We start from the raw sequence: 20,488 nt of genomic DNA, 5'->3' as shown, positions 1-20,488 counted from the left end.
AATTGATCATTAGACACAGGAAGGCATTGCTTAATCTCCTCCTGTGACAGGATTCCCGGTCTGTGCATCGCCTGCGGGTATTCTCGTATTGTAACTGCGTGTCTCTAGCGTCAGGTGTCATGGTGCTATAGTGATGTATAATGTATGTTATAGTTACATGATCAGCCCATTCATATCCTGCTGTAATACCTGGTCTTGGGTAATAGCTTCTGCTCATGTATGTGCCCTGTTTAGAAGCTACAAAGTGCAAGATCTTCCATTCCACCAGTGACCGCTTCATAGGTGACAACAGTTTTAAGAATAGTTTGCAGGGACACTTAGGGGGTAATTCAGACCTGATCGCAGCAGCAAATTTGTTAGCAGTTGGGCAAAACCATGCACACTGCAGGTGGGGCAGATGTAACATGTGCAGAGAGAGTTAGATTTGGGTGGGTTATATTGTTTCTGTGCAGGGTAAATACTGGCTGCTTTATTTTTACACTGCAATTTAGATTTCAGTTTGAACACACCCCATCCACATCTAACGCTCTGCACATGTTAAGGCTCATACACACTGGGTGATGTTGAGCTGAGAGCAGGTCACTTTTGGTGTGTTGAGCTGCTTTCAGCTCAAAAACACCCGGGGTGTATGAGCAAGCGATGAGCGCTCCCCCTTCAATCACTGGTGGCTGCCAGTCTACTATTACCAGTAGATGAACGGCGAGGTGAGCGGCTCTCCATAGCATCCTGCTACGGAAAGCCGCTGACATCGCTGGGCAGCGGGGAAAAGCGCTCAGTGTGTATGCACTGAGCGCTTTTCAGCCCAGCGATGTCAGCGATCATCGCTGTTCATACACGCTGGTCAAAAACGCACAGTGTGTATGGACCTTTACATGTGCCCCCCTGCAGTGCACATGGTTTTGCCCAATTGCTAACAGATTTGCTGCTGCGATCAGGTCTGAATTTCGCCCTTAGTCGCTGTGTGAGCGTGTGACACACAATACTGTCTGGTTAGATCCTGCAGCGCTACTATGGCCTTTGTTATATTCACTATATTTGATTATAACATAGTTTTGTTGCTATACTAATCCTTACAAAGGATGTATTCATTTATAAAGCCCAGTAAATAATTGGTAAGACTTGTATCTTGCCACCGACATCACCAGGCAGAGAAGTGTTTACTTATGGTTACCGGATCCTCTGTGAAATGACAATAGTAGGAGCCCATCTTTTCAATTGGTGCAATTGTAATTTACAAGTTGCACAATTTTATAGTATCATTTTATAGTATCAAGTTTCATATAAGTTGTGATACAATAAACGCTGCCACACTTACCTATGTGTATATGCACAATTGACAAAATGATTGAAGTAGAACATTGTGTCTAATTCACCAGTCTTGTTGTATTTCTTCTTTATGTTTATATATTTTATTTGAATACCGCCTTACAAATAAACAATGATAATTCCCCCCCACAACCAACAACTATCCTCTGCAATGTGTGTGTGTGTATATATATGTATGTATGTGTGTGTATATATATATATATATATATATGTGTATATATATATATATATATATATATATATATATATATATATATATATATATATATATATATATATATATATATTTAGTATTTGTAATCGGCACTCATGAAATAGACATCTCAGTCAGCTTGCCCGGTGCCCTCTAAATCAACTTTGCAGGTTGAAGATATAAGCACGATGAAGCGGCACTCCAGGACTTAATTCAAATAAACTGGTCCAGTCAGGCATATATGCCTGACGAAGGTATGTGATTAAAACCGAAACGTTGCACATCAAAATCGGGAGACTGGAGCCGTTTATTTGAATTAAGTCCAGGAGTGCCGCTTCATCGTGCTTATATATATTATTTTTTTTGCTGATGTTCTTATTGCAGCCTCCAGTGTGTGCGATATAGCAATGCACAATACACTTTCATCCTTATTCATGTTTGTAAGTAAAGCATAAAAAGCAAGTAACTTTTTCTGTCCGGAGCAAACCATGTTGCTATGCAAGGGGAGCAAATACATTTATATTGTTTCTGTTCAGGGTAAATACCGGCTACTTTTGCATGTAGCCCACACACGTTAGACAGCTTATTTTTATACTGCAATTTAGGTTTCAGTTGGAAAACACCCCATCCAAGTAGGAGACTGTGGAAAGTGGTTAACTCGGCTGGTAAAACAGGCGTTCATCGCCCGGACATTCATACTAGCCAGCTTTGAACTCAAAATCGTCTATTGTGTATGCACCTATTGTGTATGCACATAACATTTGACGGCTGATAAGAATCACTTGGCCCATATAGTCTTCCCTAAGCACGTGCATGCTTCATTTTTAGTCGGGAGCCAGTTCACCTACCAGTATATTTTTGGAAAGTGGAGTACCCAGAGGGAGCCAATGCAAGCACAGTGAGAATATAGAAACTACACATAAGACCTCAGTTCTGTGAGGAAGTAATGCTAACCATTACACCATCCGTATTTTCAAGGAAAGCCGAGGGATTGGGCCACCATTCTTTTTATTGGGTCAGCACAAAGAGTGACTGTTACTACTTAGCGATGATAAGTTTAATTAATTGGCTAGCCAGTCAGTCATGTTTTTATTTGGGTGACAGGTAGTGGTATGAATTCTGATGGACCACTTGCCAAAAAATGGTGACAGCGCTCCCATCCCAAAATTCCCACCCCCTAGTTAATCTGCACATGCTTGGAATGTAGGAAGGAATGCGCACTGGTGGAGACGCTCACACTGCGTACTGTGTGTGTATACTCGGACCTATACTAGTACTTCATACACTTGGGCTAGTAATGTCTCCTTTTGCTGTAAGTCGTTCTTCAGTGACGGGAAACCTCATTTGCTTTTAAACTAAATAATTTTTCGCCTTATTTGCAAATACTGCCAATGGTATCGGGGACGCACCACATATGGTATATAGAAGGAAAGAGAGATTATGGCTAATAAAAGTTATCATTTCTGTTCAGGTAGTTTTGTATGTACTATTAAAGGGTAACTCAGAGAATTCTATTCCCCATTACACTGATATATCTAGACTTGGGAATCTCCTATTATATAAGTCTACATTTCTATTGTACTGTGATAAAAATAATTAACCAATGTGTCTGTGTGTACATGTGTTAGGGAATATAGAGTGTAAGCTCCACTGGGGCAGGGACTGATGTGAATGGCCAAATATTCTCTGTACAGCGCTGCGGAATATGTGTGCGCTATATAAATAACTGGTAATAAATAAATAAGTCTGGTCAATAAAGTTTTCTAATGTGGAGTTTTCCCTTAAAGGTGCGTACACACGGTGAGATCCCGGCTAACCCTGATTCTCGCTGTGCGACAGGGGTTAGGTCGGTATTGCAGCGCATAATGACTGCTTGCGATACTGGCTATGTACAATTTTGGCTAAGTGTAAATTTTGACTATCTTTTATACTAGATAGTCAAAACTGACTTCCCTGCACAGTCTATCTAGGCTTGCGATACTGACGTCACAGGACCGCGCATCGGGCCTTGCGATCTGCACTAACTTTTCTTGCGACTTTGACTATATATTCAAAATCGAAAGAAAACCTCTCACCGCGTGTACACACCGTACGCCTGACAATATCCGCTTGTAACCTGAGAGTTACTGGTTAGTCTGTTGTATTGCAGGTAACTCCTACTAAAATTATTATTATTTTTAAGGGTCACCGAGCGGATTGCCGCCATCATGAGTTTTGAGGAATACCGCGAGCTCATACAAGATGGAGACACAGCCATAATCTATCTGGGCCATGACTCCATGTTCCCAGTGATCGTACAACAGGGAGGCCAGACGCAAACTAAATACGGTGTTCTCAGACATTCCATCGATTTGATCGGGAAGAAATACGGCTCCAAGGTGACCTGCAGCAGAGGAGGCTGGGTGTACGTTTTATATCCGACCCCGGAGTTATGGACCATGAACCTTCCGCACCGCACGCAGATTCTTTATAATACGGACATATCAATGATTACTATGATGCTGGAGTTAAAGCCGGGCTCTGTGGTCTGTGAATCAGGTAATGATGTTTTATTATGGGTATGTTGAGGAAAGTCATACCGTGTATCGCTATATTACCGCCGTCGTTCTGTATTCCTGAGCGCTCTGCAGTGTTACAGCCTTCCTGCTAAATCATCACTTCTCCTTACAAGATATATTTTAGTCCATCACCGTCACCTCTATAGTTAGTTGCAGCTTGCTTACGCCACGCACGTGTTTCATAAATCAAATGCTTACGGTGGATGTTCCAATCCATGCAGTTTGGTTTAATAAATCATATTACAATGTTTCCCATTTAAACCGTACATTGTAATTTAACAGCGTTCGCTTCAGGAAATACTGGAAAGAAGCAAGGTGTTTTTATGCCTTCGGTTTATTATCATTTTAATAGCGCTCTAGATCAGGCGTGTCAAACTCATGGTCATCCAGCCGTTGTGAAACTACAAGTCCCAGCATGCTTTTTAAGCTGATCAATGGAAAGTATGCTGGCAAAGCATGCTGGGACTTGTAGTTTCACAAGTAGAGGGCCATGAGTTTGACGTGCCTGATCTAGATCTAAGCTGTGATCTTAAGCAGTGCTTCTGGAATCCAATCCTGAGGACACCAAACAGAGCATGTTTTCCAGGTCTCCTCAAGGAATCCCAAGTGAAATAACTAGGACCACCTGTGGGTCTTTTAAAATGTGTCAGTGAGTAATCAATACACCTTTGCACCTGCAAGGAGATCTGGAAAACATGCACTGTTATACTCCTTTTCCACCAAAGTCTCGGGTATGACCTGGGATTTTGAACATGGTACTATGCAGGGTCAGACCCAGGACTTACCCTGTTCCCACTGCAGCACCAACCTGGGATATTCTGCATAGGGGTGCTTCATCTTGTCGAGACCCTGGGGTCACGCCCCCATTAGGCCTAATTAATGGTGCTCTAGGTCACTCTGGGGGTGACCAGAGAACTCTGGCAAGGGTTATTAATGTGCGCCGAGGACTGGATTTAAAGGACTGAAATGCAAAATGTACATATATAAGGGATCATTACTAAATCCCGCTGGACGGGATTCCGGCGGTCGAAATACCGACGCCGGAATCCTGACCCCACAATCCTGATGGGTGGCGAGCAGAACGCAGCCCCTTGTGGGCACGGTGCCTCGCTACGCTCGGCACACTAATTTATTCTCCCTCTATGGGTGTCGTGGACACCCACGGAGGGAGAATATGTTGGGATTCCGGCGTCGGTATTTCGACCGCCGGGATTCCGTCCGGTGGGATCTTGACCGCATCCCATATAGAAGTATAAATAAATATACTTATCATAAATAAGTTCTATGTAGCTATTTGTAATGTTGCATGACCTTTTTATTCATTATAGATGTAAACATTTTTTTTTTTTTAGTGCTTATTACAGTATAGATGACTAAGAGGAGAGGAGACCTGTAAAAGCTCTAGAATGTAATTGTGCACAATGAATAAAACAATAGGAAGAAGATGCAGGATATTGTCATACATATGTACACTAGTACCTGTCGGAGTTACCCATCACTTGCTCTAGAACAGGCATGTCCAAACTGTGGCCCTCCAGCTGTTGAGAAACTACACATCCCAGCATGCCCTGACACGGCTTTAGCATTCTCTGACAGCAAAACTGTATCAGGGCATGCTGGGATATGTAGTTTCACATCAGCTGGAGGGCCGCAGTTTGGAGGTGCCTGCTCTAGAACCTCTGCTCTTATTATTTGAATATATATCACTCCATGTATTAATACGACACACGAGCAGTTATCGGCTCCCCAATCTCATGTATTTTGCATTCAGTGGTCTGTGTAGGATTAGACTATGGAGTGCTATAGGCCCTAGATCACTACCAGCCTCCGTCTCCTATTCCGCCCTGTCAGTACCGTACTGCACCTTGTGCATATTTGATTCTGATAATGGTCTGGCTCTGACGAGCCTCTTTGTAAGCCGATGTTCACAGAGCTTAGTCAGGACATGTGATCTGCGCTTTGCTGGAGGTCACAGATGGTATCTCCGCCTCAGCACAGGAACATTTTATTTTGGGGAATCGGCAGAATGCTTCGCTCCTTCAGCTGTGCGTGTCCCTTAACCCCTTGTGCTGCCGGCGGGCCTGGTAAACACGGCTCCTGCTGATTAGGCCTGATATGAAATCATATCTTTGAACACTTGTAAAGCCCTTGTGAGTTGTATCAATGTCACGGTCCCTTCTAAGTGTGGAAATTTCCATAGCTTAACTAGACGAGCGATGTAAGAATATTTTGGGGTGTTTGTGGGGTTTTCTGCAGCGGGGTACACTGTGTTCCACAGGGAATACATCGGGGTGTAGATGTGGATCTTGATCCAGGCACCAACAGGTTAAAGCTTTAGCTGTCCCAAGATGCATTGGGGCTTACTCTATAACCCCGCTGCCAGGCACTGGAGCTCAGTTTTCAGTTGGTGTCTGCAGCAGCAGGGTCGCATAACAGGGGGCAGCACTGGGCAGCCATAAAAAAGCTTTTTCTGACAGAAAATGTCTTTGACACTGGGCTGTCAGCGCTGTATGTCAGGGTGACACTTCAGCACTGCAGCTCCGTCACCTCCCAAGCAGCGTCACATGCTCCCGCTGGCTCTGTTCCCGGGTATTTGTGGCGGAGACGCTCCGGCTTAGTCACACAGTCGCAGACGCTCTCCTGGTTCGCGTGGCTGCTACGGGGAGGAGGTAAGAGGGTCCCCCAGGCAGGACCCGCCATTAAATCGCGTTTCGATCGCAGTCTAGGGAGACGGACTGCGACGCTGGCGTGTACACTGTGACCGAGCAGGGACCCCGCTATATCCACCAGGGCATAGGAGTATGGGTTGGATATACTAATGTCCACTTTTAATCAGACTCCACAGTACCAGGCGGTGAAGTCCAGCATAGGGGAGCCGGCGCTTGACCTGTAGCCCATCCCCTGGCCCAGGGTGCCATCTACTGCTGGTGTTCCCGCCCTGGAGCTGCCTCACAGTCTTCCTCACTCCCTGATTGAGACGATGAATAGATGCGACTGGTCTCCGGGACTGCAGTGCAAGGTTTCCCTTGTAAACCCGCCTGTTCATCAGCGCCATGGTTTTACAAACACTTAAGTATTCTACATGTCAATATTAAAAAAGCGTTAGTTAAGAACAAGTGTGCCTGTGCCAGAATATATTGTACAAGTATTCTGATATATACATCCGGTCTCAGACCATGCATTGTTTTATCTATATCTATACTAGTTCAATGCAGTTTTATTGTGTTGCTAAAGTAATTATCTGCATTGTGACTGTATGTGCCTGTGTCTGCTGTGTGGATTTCACTTTTAGTGTATCCCAGCTATATCTATTACCTTATTCTGTACCCTACGGGAATAGGTGCGTCGGGTCCATATATAATGCTTCACAGTATTTACCGATTAAAGTGTACTCTACATTCTCGGCTATGCTACATACGCTTGTGATACACCTTACGCCCCCTATGGGACCTCCCGTGCAATTACAACCACATATTGTCCCTATAAAATTCCGCCTTGGGCGGATAATTTGTCTACCCAGTTGCAGCAATTGAGTCAATCCTTGGTTAGACATAAAACTGCCCCAAGTCACTCTGGTGTCACGGGGTCATCTAAGCGGGCTACTTCCACCTCACAATCCGCTAATCTCTCAGAAGATTCTTCTAATGGGGATGGGGAGTGTACTGACCCGTCAGTCACTGACACAGCTGCTTCTGACGAGGAATCTACCACTTAGGTTGATGTCCCTGACTTAGTGGTTGCTATTAAGCAGATCCTACAGATAAGTGATGATGATGAGGATTCCACTGCGGTGTCTAAGAAACCTGATAAGTTTAAATGTCAGAAGGTAACTGAAATATTACCGTATACTGACTATCTACAATAATCTGGTTTTCTCCAGGATAGAAATTCACCCTGTCTAATCAGATGGTAGCTCACTGTCCTCTCCCTGCAGAGTTATGTAGCAAGTGGGAAAATTCACAGCCGGTGGATTCTCATGTCACCCGCCTTGTGGTGTTGTCCACTCTGCCTGTCACCACTGTCACTTCACTGAAGGAACCGACAGATAAGCGTGTGGAGAGATGCCTGAAATCTATTTATTCCCTTGCAGGAGCTGTGCATAGACCCACTATTTCGGACTGTTGGGCAGCAAAAGGTATTGAGGCGTGGGTTCAGGCATTGGAGGAAGAGCTGCATCAGGATATATCTGACTTTGCCAGACAGTACCTGTCTCACATTACCACCGCCTCCTATTACATTCAGGATGCGTCCTCTGAGGCAGGTGTGTTGGTGGCCAAGGCATCGACTACATCCATCCTGGCTTGCTGTATTCTGTGGTTGAGGTCATGGAACGTGGACCTGGACTCCAAAAAGACCTTGGAGGTAATCCCTTTCAAGGGAGACATCCTGTTTGAGGAAGATCTCCATAAAATTGTGATTGGTGGCCACTAGGACTGCATTTCTTCCTAACACTACTCCTGCACAGAAGGCAAAAGGTACCACTTTTCGCTCCTTTCGGCCTCAAGGGAAAGCAAAATGTCTCCGGTATGCCTGACCATCTCGTGCTTCCAAAATCGCAAAGCCCAAGGCTAAGCAATTCTGGGCAGCCCGTCAGCCTGCTTCTAAACACGACAAGCCTGCTGCATGACGGGACAGGCCTCCTAGTAGGGGATCCCAGGGTGTGAGGCCGACTTCTGCGATTCACCCAGGTCTGATTAAAGACTGCTTCAGACGCATGGGTGCGAGAAGTTGTTTCTCACGGGTACGCAGTCCCTTTCAAGAGACCTCCCCCTCGCCAGTTCTGCACAACGGCTATTCCTTCGGATCCGTTGAAGGCGCAAGCTCTACAACTAGTTGTGCGTTCCCTCCTGGATATAGGAGTGGTAATGCCGTTACCTCTATACCAGAGAGACAGAGGATACTACTCGACCGTGTTTCTAGTTCCGAAACAATGAGTTTTCCCGGCCTATACTCAACCTCAAATCGCTGAACAAGTTTGTGAGAGTGTCCAAGTTCCGTATGGAAACACTGCGCTCAGTTGTACTGGCCAGGGAATACGAAGACTATATGGTATTCCTGGATATAGAAAGATCCTTATCTGCGCATACCTATTGTCATATCGCATCAGCAATATCTACTGTTTGCTATTGGCAACCTTCACTATCAATTCCAGGCTCTGCCGTTTGGACTTGCCACTGCCCCTAGGATCTTCACCAAGGTTACGGCTGTGATAACGGCTCATCTCCGTCGCCAGGGAGTCAAGATCCTCCCACGATGTCCTCCTCAGTTCTCTACAACTGACGGTAAACTTCCTACAAGCCCACGGGTGGTTCCTCATCTGGAAGAAGTCCATGCTGGTCCCTGCTCGGAGCATGGTGCACTGCTAGGCACACACAGTCAACGGCTGTTTCTGTCTCCAGAGAAGGTCTTGAAACCTCGGGACAGGATCAGATACTTCCTCTCTCGCCCAAGAGTGTCGATACACTGGGCGATGCAAGTACTAGGCCTCATAGTGTCTGCTTTTGACATGCTAGAGTACGCTCAATTTCAATCCCGCCCTCTACAGAGGTTAATCCTTTCCAAGTGGGACTGCCTGCCTCATCGGCATGATCTCCTTGACTTCGGAGGTTCGTCTGTCGCTGACCTGGTGGCTACAGGACCAGCAGTTGAGCAGGGGCCGTACCTTCTGGATCTCCAACTGGGTCCTACTGACTACGGATGCCAGTCTGAGGGGTTGGGGCGCGGTGTTGGAGCAACACTCTTTCCAGGGTCGGTGGGCCAAAGAAGGAATCACTCCTTCAGATAAACATTCTGGAGTTGCGGGCAGTGTTCAATGCTTTGTCTCTCCCCCTGCCTCTGATACAGAACAGGCCTGTTCAAGTACGGTCAGACAACGCCTCCACGGTGGCGTACATAAACCATCAAGGTGGCACTCGAAGCCGCATGGCAATAATGGAAGCGTCAAAAATCCTTCTTTGGGCGGAACGCCATCTGCAAGCAATATTAGCAGTGTTTATTCCGGGAGTCCTCAACTGGGAAGCGGATTTTCTCAATCATAAGGACGTGCACGCCAGAGAATGGAGTCTTCATCAGGAAGTCTTTCAACTCCTAGTGGACAAGTGGGGTCTACCAGATGTAGACCTGATGGCGTCTCGACACAATCACAAAGTTCCGGTCTTCTGATCAAGAACCAGGGATCCTCAAGCAACGTTCGTGGATGCACTGGCAATTCCATGGAACTATGGGCTGCCTTACGTGTTCCCTCCAGTGTCACTCCTGCCCAGGGTACTACGGAAGTTCAAACAAGAAAGAGAAATACTACTTCTAGTGGCTCCAGTGTGGCCCGTTCTGCCCGTACTGCATGGGTTCTCAGATCTGCAAGTCTATCGATAGTATGTCCTCTTCTACTTCCTCAACTCCCAGACCTCCTCGTTCAGGGCCCTTTTGTCTACCCGGACCTGGCCAGACTGGTTTTGACGGCGTGGCTCTTGAAGCTTCACTCTTGAGGGCCAAAGGATTCTCCGAAGCGGTTATCCAGTTTATGCTGAAGGCCCGCAAACCTGCTACTGCACGGTTTTCTCACTCCCCGCTGCCGCAGACAAGATAATAAATTTTGTCGATGTTTCTTACAGCTTCGCCTTGGTAACGAGGTGAATCAGGAAATGCTATAGCAGTATATGTTGCGCTATAATACATCTCCCCCCGTAGTAGCAATCACTGCTAACCAGAATAATTATAATAAGTAAGACCACAGCAGATATGTCCGATACGTGCTGCGATCCCTCTATTCCTGCCGGTTGTGGCATCCCCCCCATAGGTTTGCATGGCGGATGCAATGCTGCCAGATTGATCAATTTCCTGAATGCGAAGCTTTCCCGATATTGACCTCCGCAGCTATTGCCACCTGAATATGACGGTTGCCTGTGCGCTACACTTCAGCCGGCAGAAGGTTCTAACTATCTTTCCTTTTTCAGGTGCAGGTTTAAGGTTGCATGATTTTTTTTTTTTATTTTTTTTTTTTCAACTAGTAAGAAGTTCTGCCTGACTTTTTTTTTTTTTTTTTTTATAATTCGGGTATGGAAGCGCTATATGTTATGCATGTATAAAATTGCACAGATGAAAAATAAAAGCTTAGTAAAAATGTTTAGGCTCTGTTCAGAGAATTTGAGTTTGTGGGTTCGGTGATGCCGTCGCCGAGGTCCGCAGATCTTATTTGAGTTGCCTTTGCTGTGCGGGCGGGAGGTGGTGTCCCTATCTACCTATCCCTGGCCTGCCTTCCTTCCCTTTCGGCGCTGGTCTCTCGTCTCGCTGTGTTCTTCCCCAGCCACTGTTTCTCGTGGGGCCGTGAGTGGTAATTCCTCCACTTCCGATTTGATGTACTTCAAGTCTCACCAACCAACGCGTTTCGTGACGTATCACTTTGTCAAGGATGGTTTAGAGGACTGCTGAGTCCATATTTAAAAGAAAAAGTGTCAATAACTTTATTGTTCATCCAGATAAGAAACCGGAAGTTGTTCCTGATAATGTTTAGAAAGTGCTGCTAGCACATGTTCAGCTTTTCATTGTGTGTTTGTATTAAAATATGGGCATTTATATTAATATTAGAACAGGGGCAAATATGTAAGTTAGGTATATTCAAAAATAGGTTCAAAGTGTTCATAAAAGCAACTTCAACTCGATGTCTATGCAAAGCTTTCCCGAAATTGACCTCCACAGCTATTGCCACCTGAATATGGCGGTAGCCTGTGTGCTACACTTTGCGGATTTGGTAGGAAGAAGGGTTCTAACTACAATCTCTCGTTTTCAGGTGCAGATTTAAGGTTAAAAAAAGGGGGGGACCTGGATTGCACATCCTATTACTAAAGATATCAAGATGTGCTATCATGCTGAGGCTTCTAATACTATGCTGGAGGAAGAGAGATGCAGATGCACACTCTTAGCTAAGAGTGTGCATCTGCATCGAAGAATGTACATCTGCATCTCTCTTTCTGCAGGTTTAAGGTTTTTGTTTTGGTTTTTCCCCACTAGTAAGAAGTTCTGCCAGATTATTTTTTATGGTCTATGCTTTGGATAGAGGAAATTATTTTATGTGCTTTATTTAACGATCAAAATAATTTTTATTTATTTTATTTGTTTTATTGTGCATGTGGACAAAGCATTTTCTCACTGTACCAGTTAGCAAGACTCATAGGAGTGCACACTCTAAAAGGAAAGCTGTCAGAATGGTTACATACAAACCACAAGCTGTTCTAATGACCGTTTGTGTCCTACGACGCGCAGTTCGTCAGCCTGAAGTCCCTGGAGTCACATGAAGCAGCACTTTGCTGTGCACTCGGCAGTGTGCATTAACATATCTCCCTGTGTCACTGGAGACATTGTTCCCGGAACAAGAGACAAAGGCTATCCGACGGAGCTAGAGCTGAGTGCGTACGGGACAAGGGGACGTTGCTCACCACAAACGCGCTTTTTTGTTTGCCTGCTAACAGCCATATTGTTTAGTGCCATTTATTTTAATCACCAACACGTTGGTTTATTTGCACCTGAAACTTGCCAAAGCAAACACAAACGTCAGCCCTGCTATATCCAGGAAAAAAGTGTTGTGCGGGAATAAATGATCCAGCACAATGAATTCAGAGGAGAGATTAAGCGATCGATTTCCCCGGCAGTGTTTGTCCGGCCCTACCCTACTCTTCAGAAAAATAAATATTTAATCATCGCCGATTCTTGCATTGAATTTGCTCCAGTATGTAAATTCTATCATTGTAGAACGTCAGTGTTCTTTTTATGTCTGTAACGTCGCTAACTAATTATAATAATAATAATAATAATAATTTTATTTATATAGCGCTCTTTCTCCAACAGGACTCAATTACCCAATGTTGTACAAGTGAATATTTGTTACGTTTGTCCAAAGAGCTTACAGTCCTCCATTCCCTAGCACAGAAGCACAGACACCATGGTACAGCTTAGCCAGCAGCAAATTAACCTTCCAGTGTGTTTCTGGCATGTGGGAGAAAAGCGGAGTACCCTGGGAAATCCCGCTGTAACATAGGGAGAACATACAAACTCCTAAAACAGGCCCAGTGCTGTGAAACGGTAATGCTAACACTGGGCCGCCTTCAGGTTTGTTAGCAAACAAAAAAAGTTAGCATTTGGGGAATACCATGGGGGTCATTCCGAGTTGATCGCTCGCTAGCTGTTTTTTTGCAGCGCTGCGATCAGATAGTCGCCGCTTACAGGGGAGTGTATTTTAGCTGTGCAAGTGTGCGATCGCATGTGCAGCCGAGCGATACAAAAAAGTTTTGTGCATTTTCTGAGTTGCCCAGGACTCACTCAGCCGCTGCAATTACTTCAGCCTGTCCGGGGCCGGAATTGACGTCGGACACCCGCCCTGCAAACACTTGGACACGCCTGCATTTTCCCAAACACTCCCAGAAAATGGTCCGTTGACACCCACAAACGCCCTCTTCCTGTCAATCTCCTTGCGATCGGCTGTGCGAATGGATTCTTCGTACAATCCAGCGCTCAGCAACGATCCACTTTGCACCCATACAACGTGCCTGCGCAATGCGGTGCAAACACGTGCGCAGTTCTGACCTGATTGCAGATTGGCGTCACGGCACATAATACATCTGGCTGGGGACGCCCCATCTCCTCTCATGATTGTGTTGGAAGACAGTATTCCCCTGAGATCCTGGGAACAATGGGGGTAATTCAGACCTGATCCTAGCAGGAAATTTGTTAGCAGTTGGGCAAAACCATGTGCACTGCAGGTGGGGCAGATGTAACATGTGCAGAGAGAGTTACATTTGGGTGTAGTGTGTTCAACTGAAATCTAAATCGCAGTGTAAAAATAAAGCAGCCAGTATTTACCCTGCACAGAAACAATATAACCCACCCAAATCTAACTCTCTCTCTCTGCACATGTTACATCTGTCCCCCCTGCAGTGCACATGGTTTTGCCCAACTGCTAATAAATTTGCTGCTGCGATCAGGTCTGAATTACCCCTACTGATGCTTGAAGTGTCAGCTCTATAATCACACTCCAAAATTTGATAGTGGTGACAAGTATTAGCTTTGCATAGTCATACGTTCTACCTTATCGGCTGTGATATAATATATGACCTTTGCTGCGATCTAGCTCAGGGTAATAGGACTTAGAATAAAAACTATGCAGTTTTATAACAGATCAAGCGGCAATTAAAAAGGAAAATATCCAAATTGCTCTGGATTCTCTCTTGGAACGCATTCTCACTTATCAATTCATCCAGGTTCCTTTAGCAATCTATTATACACTGTGGAGTCGCGTTATAAGCACCAGCTAACAGCCGCACAGCGCTCGATTGACTGAACTGTTTATAGGCACACGTCTTGTAGCCCCCAGGTGCATTGTGACAGCGATCTGCTCCACTGTAGCACGTCGGTAGGCCCTCACGCACCTTCGTAGCCGACGTTCACCTCCCACATCAGTGGCACGTGGTGCTCCGCAGTTTCCACGTCAGTTATTGGCAATGGTGCCATTTGTCCAGTCACCATACACCTTCACCGCAGCAGCACACGGACAGGTTACACACTGCGCTGTGTCAGAGATACTGCACTTCTTGGCCTGAAAGCCGATAGTCATCACTTCCTGCAACTTGGACAAATCGCCACTTTTACCCATCACAGCAACCAGTGATATGTGTGCAGACGGCCTATCACACCTTATATACCCACCAAGCCAGCAACGAGTGATATGTGCGCAGACGGCCTATCACACCTTATATACCCACCAAGCCAGCAACGAGTGATATGTGCGCAGACGGCCTATCACACCTTATATACCCACCAAGCCAGAAACGAGTGATATGTGCGCAGACGGCCTATCACACCTTATATACCCACCAAGCCAGCAACGAGTGATATGTGCGCAGACGGCCTATCACACCTTATATACCCACCAAGCCAGCAACGAGTGATATGTGCGCAGACGGCCTATCACACCTTATATACCCACCAAGCCAGAAACGAGTGATATGTGCGCAGACGGCCTATCACACCTTATATACCCACCAAGCCAGAAACGAGTGATATGTGTGCAGACGGCCTCTATACCCACCAAGCCAGCGCACGACACGTGATGTACTTCATGGGCTATTGCGCTGATGACTTCAGATGTAGGAGGTGTTCATAATATGACTCAACCGTGTATAATGAGCTACAGCTGTGCGTCTACACAAGTCCGCTGGCCCTGCCCTCCCCTCCCAGCTCTCACTGGCTTACCGCGCACAGCCTCTCCTCTCCACTAGTGAACACAGTACGGCCCCCACTGAAACACCCTCCGAACCGAGGGGCTAATTCAGACCTAATCGCTGCTGTGCGTTTTTGCCCAGCGGGCGATCGGGTCCAAACTGCACATGCGTATGCATCGCAATGCGCAGTCGCGACGGGGAGCACCAGGATGGTGCGACAAATCAGATCGCAAGAAGATTGACAGGAAGAGAGCGTTTGTGGGTGGCAACTGACCATTTTCAGGGAGTGTCCGTGAAAACGCAGGAGGGACCCGGCATTTTGTGGGAGGATTCGTGACGTCCGCTCCGGCCCCGATCATCGCAGCGGCTGAGTAAGTCCTGGACTGTGCAGAGACTGCACATACTCCTGCACATGTGATCGCACGCCTGCACAGCGAATTCCCCCTCCCCCTGTAGGCGGCGACTATCTGATCGCAGGGATGCAAAGAACGCACCCTAGAGATCAGGTCTGAATTACCCCCCGAGTCTCTTTAAAAACACACTCCACTTCATCGCTGGGCAGAAGAAATGTAAGCGTAGCTTGTTTATAATACATACAGGGGCAGATATATTAAGCCTGGAGACAGCATAAGGAAGTGATAAGTGCAAGGTGATAAACGCACCAGCCAATCAGCTCCTGGCTGTTAATTTACATATTGGAGCTGATTGGCTGGTGCGTTTATCACCTTGCACTTATCACTGCTTTATCACTTCCTTATGTCTTCTCCAGGTTAACACATCTGCCCCACAGTCACATCCGTACTTCTGCCTGTGGGGGAGGTGAGGCCGTTCGGGGGCTTTGGATATTAGCTTGCAAGCATGAAGAATAAGGATCCAGGATTTAATGGAGATAGAAGTATACAATGAGTACATAAATGGAGTTATAACAATACGTATTTAATATCTGACAGAAGTGTAGTTTAGCCCATAGCGTATAATAATTGTACCAGGAATATCAGGTTGCTGTGCACCTTATCACACTACGTACCAATTTGTCTGTAAGGTTTAGATATTTATAACCACAAAGATCTAGATCCATGGTTCGCAAAGTCTGTCCTTAACAGGCCATGTTTTCCAGGTCACCCAGCAGGTGCACATGTTTAGTCCTTACTCATTGACACATTTTAAAAGATCCACGGGTGGAGCTAATTATCTCACTTGTGATTCTGTGAGGAGACCTGGAAAACATGCACTGTTGGGGGTCCTCGGGGGCGGGGTTTGGGAGCCACTGCTTTAGATACTGCAAACGTGAATCTGTTGCTTTGGACTCTGGGAGATTGTTGGCCGTGGTTTAACCCGCTGTGTGTTCTGTTTAGGTACCGGAAGTGGCTCTCTCTCGCACGCCCTCATACGCACAGTGGCCCCGACGGGTCATCTTTACACGGTGGAGTTCCATCAGCAGAGGGCTGAGAAGGCAATGGAGGAATTCCAGCAGCACAGAGTGGGCCATCTGGTCACCGTTAAGAACCAGGATGTGTGCAAGAATGGATTTGGAGTGTCTCACATTGCAGACGCCGTATTCCTAGACATACCATCACCGTGGGAGGCGATCGGTCATGCTAAGGACGCTTTAAAGACTGAAGGTACGGGTGAAAGAATGACCGTTACCCCCTAAGGGGGGGCATATTGACGTTTCATACATGTTCTATGGTCATAATAGTAATAATCCAACAAGCTCAACGCATGCAGGGCTAAGCAAATATCTGAGACACTGGCCTATTAATTTAGTTGACATTAATGACCTCTCTGACGCATGAGGCTCTTTGTACCTAACGTCAGGCTTCTGCGTTCTCATGACAATGGCTCAGCAGAATAGTTTCCTATGAATTGATTGTTTGCTTTTACCATGAATATTGCATAACGACTGCTGCCAGTGGATGCAAATAAGGCATGCGGGCGCCTTACAATAAGCGCACGTGGCACCCTATTTAGGAGCTACCCAGGGCTCGGTATGTGAACAAAGGCGTAGTGACAGTATATGTATAATTATATGTGAGAACAAGTCATTTCTAAGGTAAAATCTGTTCCTAATTTATCCATTACTATACAGTAGTAGTTGTGGGGAAAAAAAATCTATACAAATCGCCACAGCGGCACTCACGGTGCCGGATTCAAATGTGCTCTCCCTCCTCCCGGCCGCGATCGCGCCCGTCGGCAGTATTCTAGAACTGTCCTCCATCAACCAGAAATCTATCATGCATTGTTACAGGAGGGGATATAACTCATAAAAAAGTCCTGGTATGTCGTTATGACACCAGGAAAGAGATTTTCCCATCCACAAACAGGGATTCAATTCAAGATAGATTTCTGTTTGACTTGTACGACTAAATACGTGATCTATTAATAACAGGCCCTTACAGCAAATCCTATGCGGGGAAAACAGTGCAAACGTTTCGTGAGAGAATGACGCTTCAGTGAGTGCCATACATCTGGCACTTGAAAAAGGTAGGAGTGACCAACCCGCGGCGATATATCTGTATCTATCTCTACATTAAACTCCTTTGTGCTCACTTAGTTTGTTATGTATATGTTAGTAGGTAATATCTAGAGACTGCCTATATGCTTGTGATGTTTATCAGCTGTATACAAAGGGTTAATTGCGTTGTGTGGTTGGACAGTAGAGACATGGAAGCTGTAATCGGGACAGGCACAGGGGGTGGAGTCAGCGAGGGAGCTGGGATCACGGTGAGAACTTTGTGGTCACCAATGTGGCGCTGACTGGGCAGTCTGCAGATCCCTCCCTCCAGCGCTCACCACCTTTTCTGGCGCCGGGGCTAGGTACAGGAGCTGTAATCTGTTGGCAGCCAGGAACATGGCGCAGATTTATTAAGCCCGATAAAGTGGACGGAGATAAAGTTCCAGCCAGTCAGCTACTAACTGTCATTTTTCAAACCCATCCCGTAACATGACAATTAGGAGCTGATTGACTGGTACTTTATCACCTTTCACTTTATCACTTCACCAGGCTTAATAAATCTGCCCCTCAGTGGTTTGGGCTCCCTAACTAGGAGTTCAGATGGGTTTAGCAGCTATATGTGGCTAAACCCGCTCTAATTGGATACAATAGTTAATTGGCACCCGGAACAATTGAATTGCTACGTTGAACACCCATTAATCATTGCGGCTGTTAAAACAAATTATTGACTCCACCCACTGCGCAGTGGGTGGGTATTTTGCTGCCACCATGAGGCTCCTCCCACTAGCACCTGGAACCGCTGATTTGCACTCCGGCTACTACCATTGGCACCTGAAACTGCTTGCTTGTGGGTGTGTGGACATGCTGCTGACACACCTCCTAACTGGCGTCTGTTGACCCCCACTTGTCACTGCATTGGACCAGGCCCTGCACGGTAGCTGGCAGAGGGCGGACCTTGGAGACGCTGGGCTCACCCCAGAGCAGGCTGAGAATGGGACTGTATGTGTTGCATTCCTGCTGGTCGCAAATGAAGGCAAGATGTTTATTGCTCAAATAGTCTTAGAGACTCCTCCCCTTTTGCAAGGGGGATAAAACCTACAAGATGTCACAACAGTTCAATACTTCTTGATGTCACAGAAAGTATATATACATTCTGGGGCACGCAGGCCTCCTTTTTATCTCTATCTAGCACAAAACATTACAGGGTAGTTCTGCCCTGTTCTCTTTACCCAAGTTAAGTGCATGTATCCTGCATACCGAAGGCATTATCACCTTTACCATTGTCCCCTATGGACAGTGGGGAGTGGTTACTCATTTGTGCCTAAGCCCATCTGGGGCATTAGGAACAGCCCAGATGCCGGCTTGTCTGGAGTGGAAAAAAGTTCACTCCGAGAACAATCTTCTAGGTATCTGCCAAGGGACTCAACTCACCATCTCTAGCCTGAATTTGAACTCTAAATTGGCCAACCGGAGTCTCCTGCCCACTGAGTGGAAGTCCCATGGGGCTTCCTGGAAACACTTAGCTGGTTGGGTTGGCCAGCTCTTTCTCTGTCTTCCCTGGCCACTCTTAGGAGACTGCTTGGGAATGCATTCTGTTTTCCTGAGAAGGGGCTGGGGAGTCCCAGCAGCCCACAAAGAGATCTGGATTCCCCCTAGACCACCAGGGATACATTTAAGTGCATTTTTCTTTTTAAATACAGTGCATTCCAAGAAGCAAATTTAAATATCACTATTTCATGTTAAAGTACTGCAGCTCAGGACCGATCTCTTGGCTCAGTGCTGCATATACATTTAAAGACACATTTCTACATTTGTATCACTGTATGTGCAGTGTTGATTATATCCAGTGCTGGTGGCACTGGGAGCTATTTTTTTGGTCTCCCGAACTCTACAACACGTGCCGGGCTTACCCCTTCTGCAGGGGGGAACATTGTACAGGCTTTAACTCTCCCCTTGTGTAGAGTAGGGTACCGGGGGGTTAACCATATTAATTGCCTGCCCTCAATGCGGGGGATCTGAGGAGCTGGCTCTCCCTGCGCCCCCCTCCCCCCCAGCCGGCAGCTCTTTAGTGCTGAAGCACTGGGAGCTGAGCTCCTGGTCGCCAGCGGTAGGCGCCCAGCCTTGGGTTTGAACTCCTGGCTACAGTGGCTCTTTATATGAAGTCCCCACCCCTCCCGCCGCCCAGGGAACCGGGTAGCCCGGTCCCCCTGTGTGCAGTGCTAAGGCGCCCGGAACCCAGCGGTCAGTACAGCCTGCAGCTGCGGGACAATAGTCGCAGCTGCAGCAGCTCTCTGCCTCCCTGCAATGCAGTGCACCGGGAGTTAACATTCGTCACTGCAGCAGCCGCCAGAGAGGGTCCGGACTATGGCAGAGCAAACGCCATATTGCAGTATGGTACTAGTTGAAAGTTTCTACCCAAAACGTAGAATGGTACGGACTTTTATAAAAATAAAATAAAAATCTTCCATTGGAAAACATTTATTATAATAAAATAAAACTAGCCACACGCACAGATCACAGAATGTCGATGTTCTATACATGCCGACATGTTTAATATCAACGCCCTAGCTACAGTCCTTCAGCTTGGCATGTGTTCATTGCTGTATTTTCACTTAAAAAGATGAATAAATTATATATATATATATATATATATATATATATATATATATATATATATATATATATATATATATATATATATATATATATATATATATATATATATATATATATCTCTATCATGGAA

General features: G+C 46.1%; 1 protein-coding gene across 2 annotated transcripts in view; it reads left to right on the top strand.

Annotated features, from left to right (window-relative positions):
* The window catches only part of TRMT61A (tRNA methyltransferase 61A), a 38,307-nt gene that overhangs the window by 232 nt on the left and 17,587 nt on the right, over positions 1 to 20,488 (top strand). Inside the window, exons 1-3 of one of the 2 annotated variants that reach the window (XM_063948527.1) lie at positions 51 to 142; positions 3,702 to 4,057; positions 16,643 to 16,909. In XM_063948527.1, the coding sequence (XP_063804597.1) occupies positions 141 to 142; positions 3,702 to 4,057; positions 16,643 to 16,909 (625 nt within the window). In that variant the 5' untranslated portion in view covers positions 51 to 140. Of the gene's footprint in view, positions 1 to 50; positions 143 to 3,701; positions 4,058 to 16,642; positions 16,910 to 20,488 lie in introns of those variants that run through there. The other variant, XM_063948528.1, reaches the window with a different exon arrangement.

This window comes from Pseudophryne corroboree, chromosome 12 (genome assembly GCF_028390025.1).
Source record: "Pseudophryne corroboree isolate aPseCor3 chromosome 12, aPseCor3.hap2, whole genome shotgun sequence".
Classification (NCBI taxonomy): Eukaryota; Metazoa; Chordata; class Amphibia; order Anura; family Myobatrachidae; genus Pseudophryne; species Pseudophryne corroboree.
This window is presented reverse-complemented; position numbering and strand designations above follow the sequence as displayed.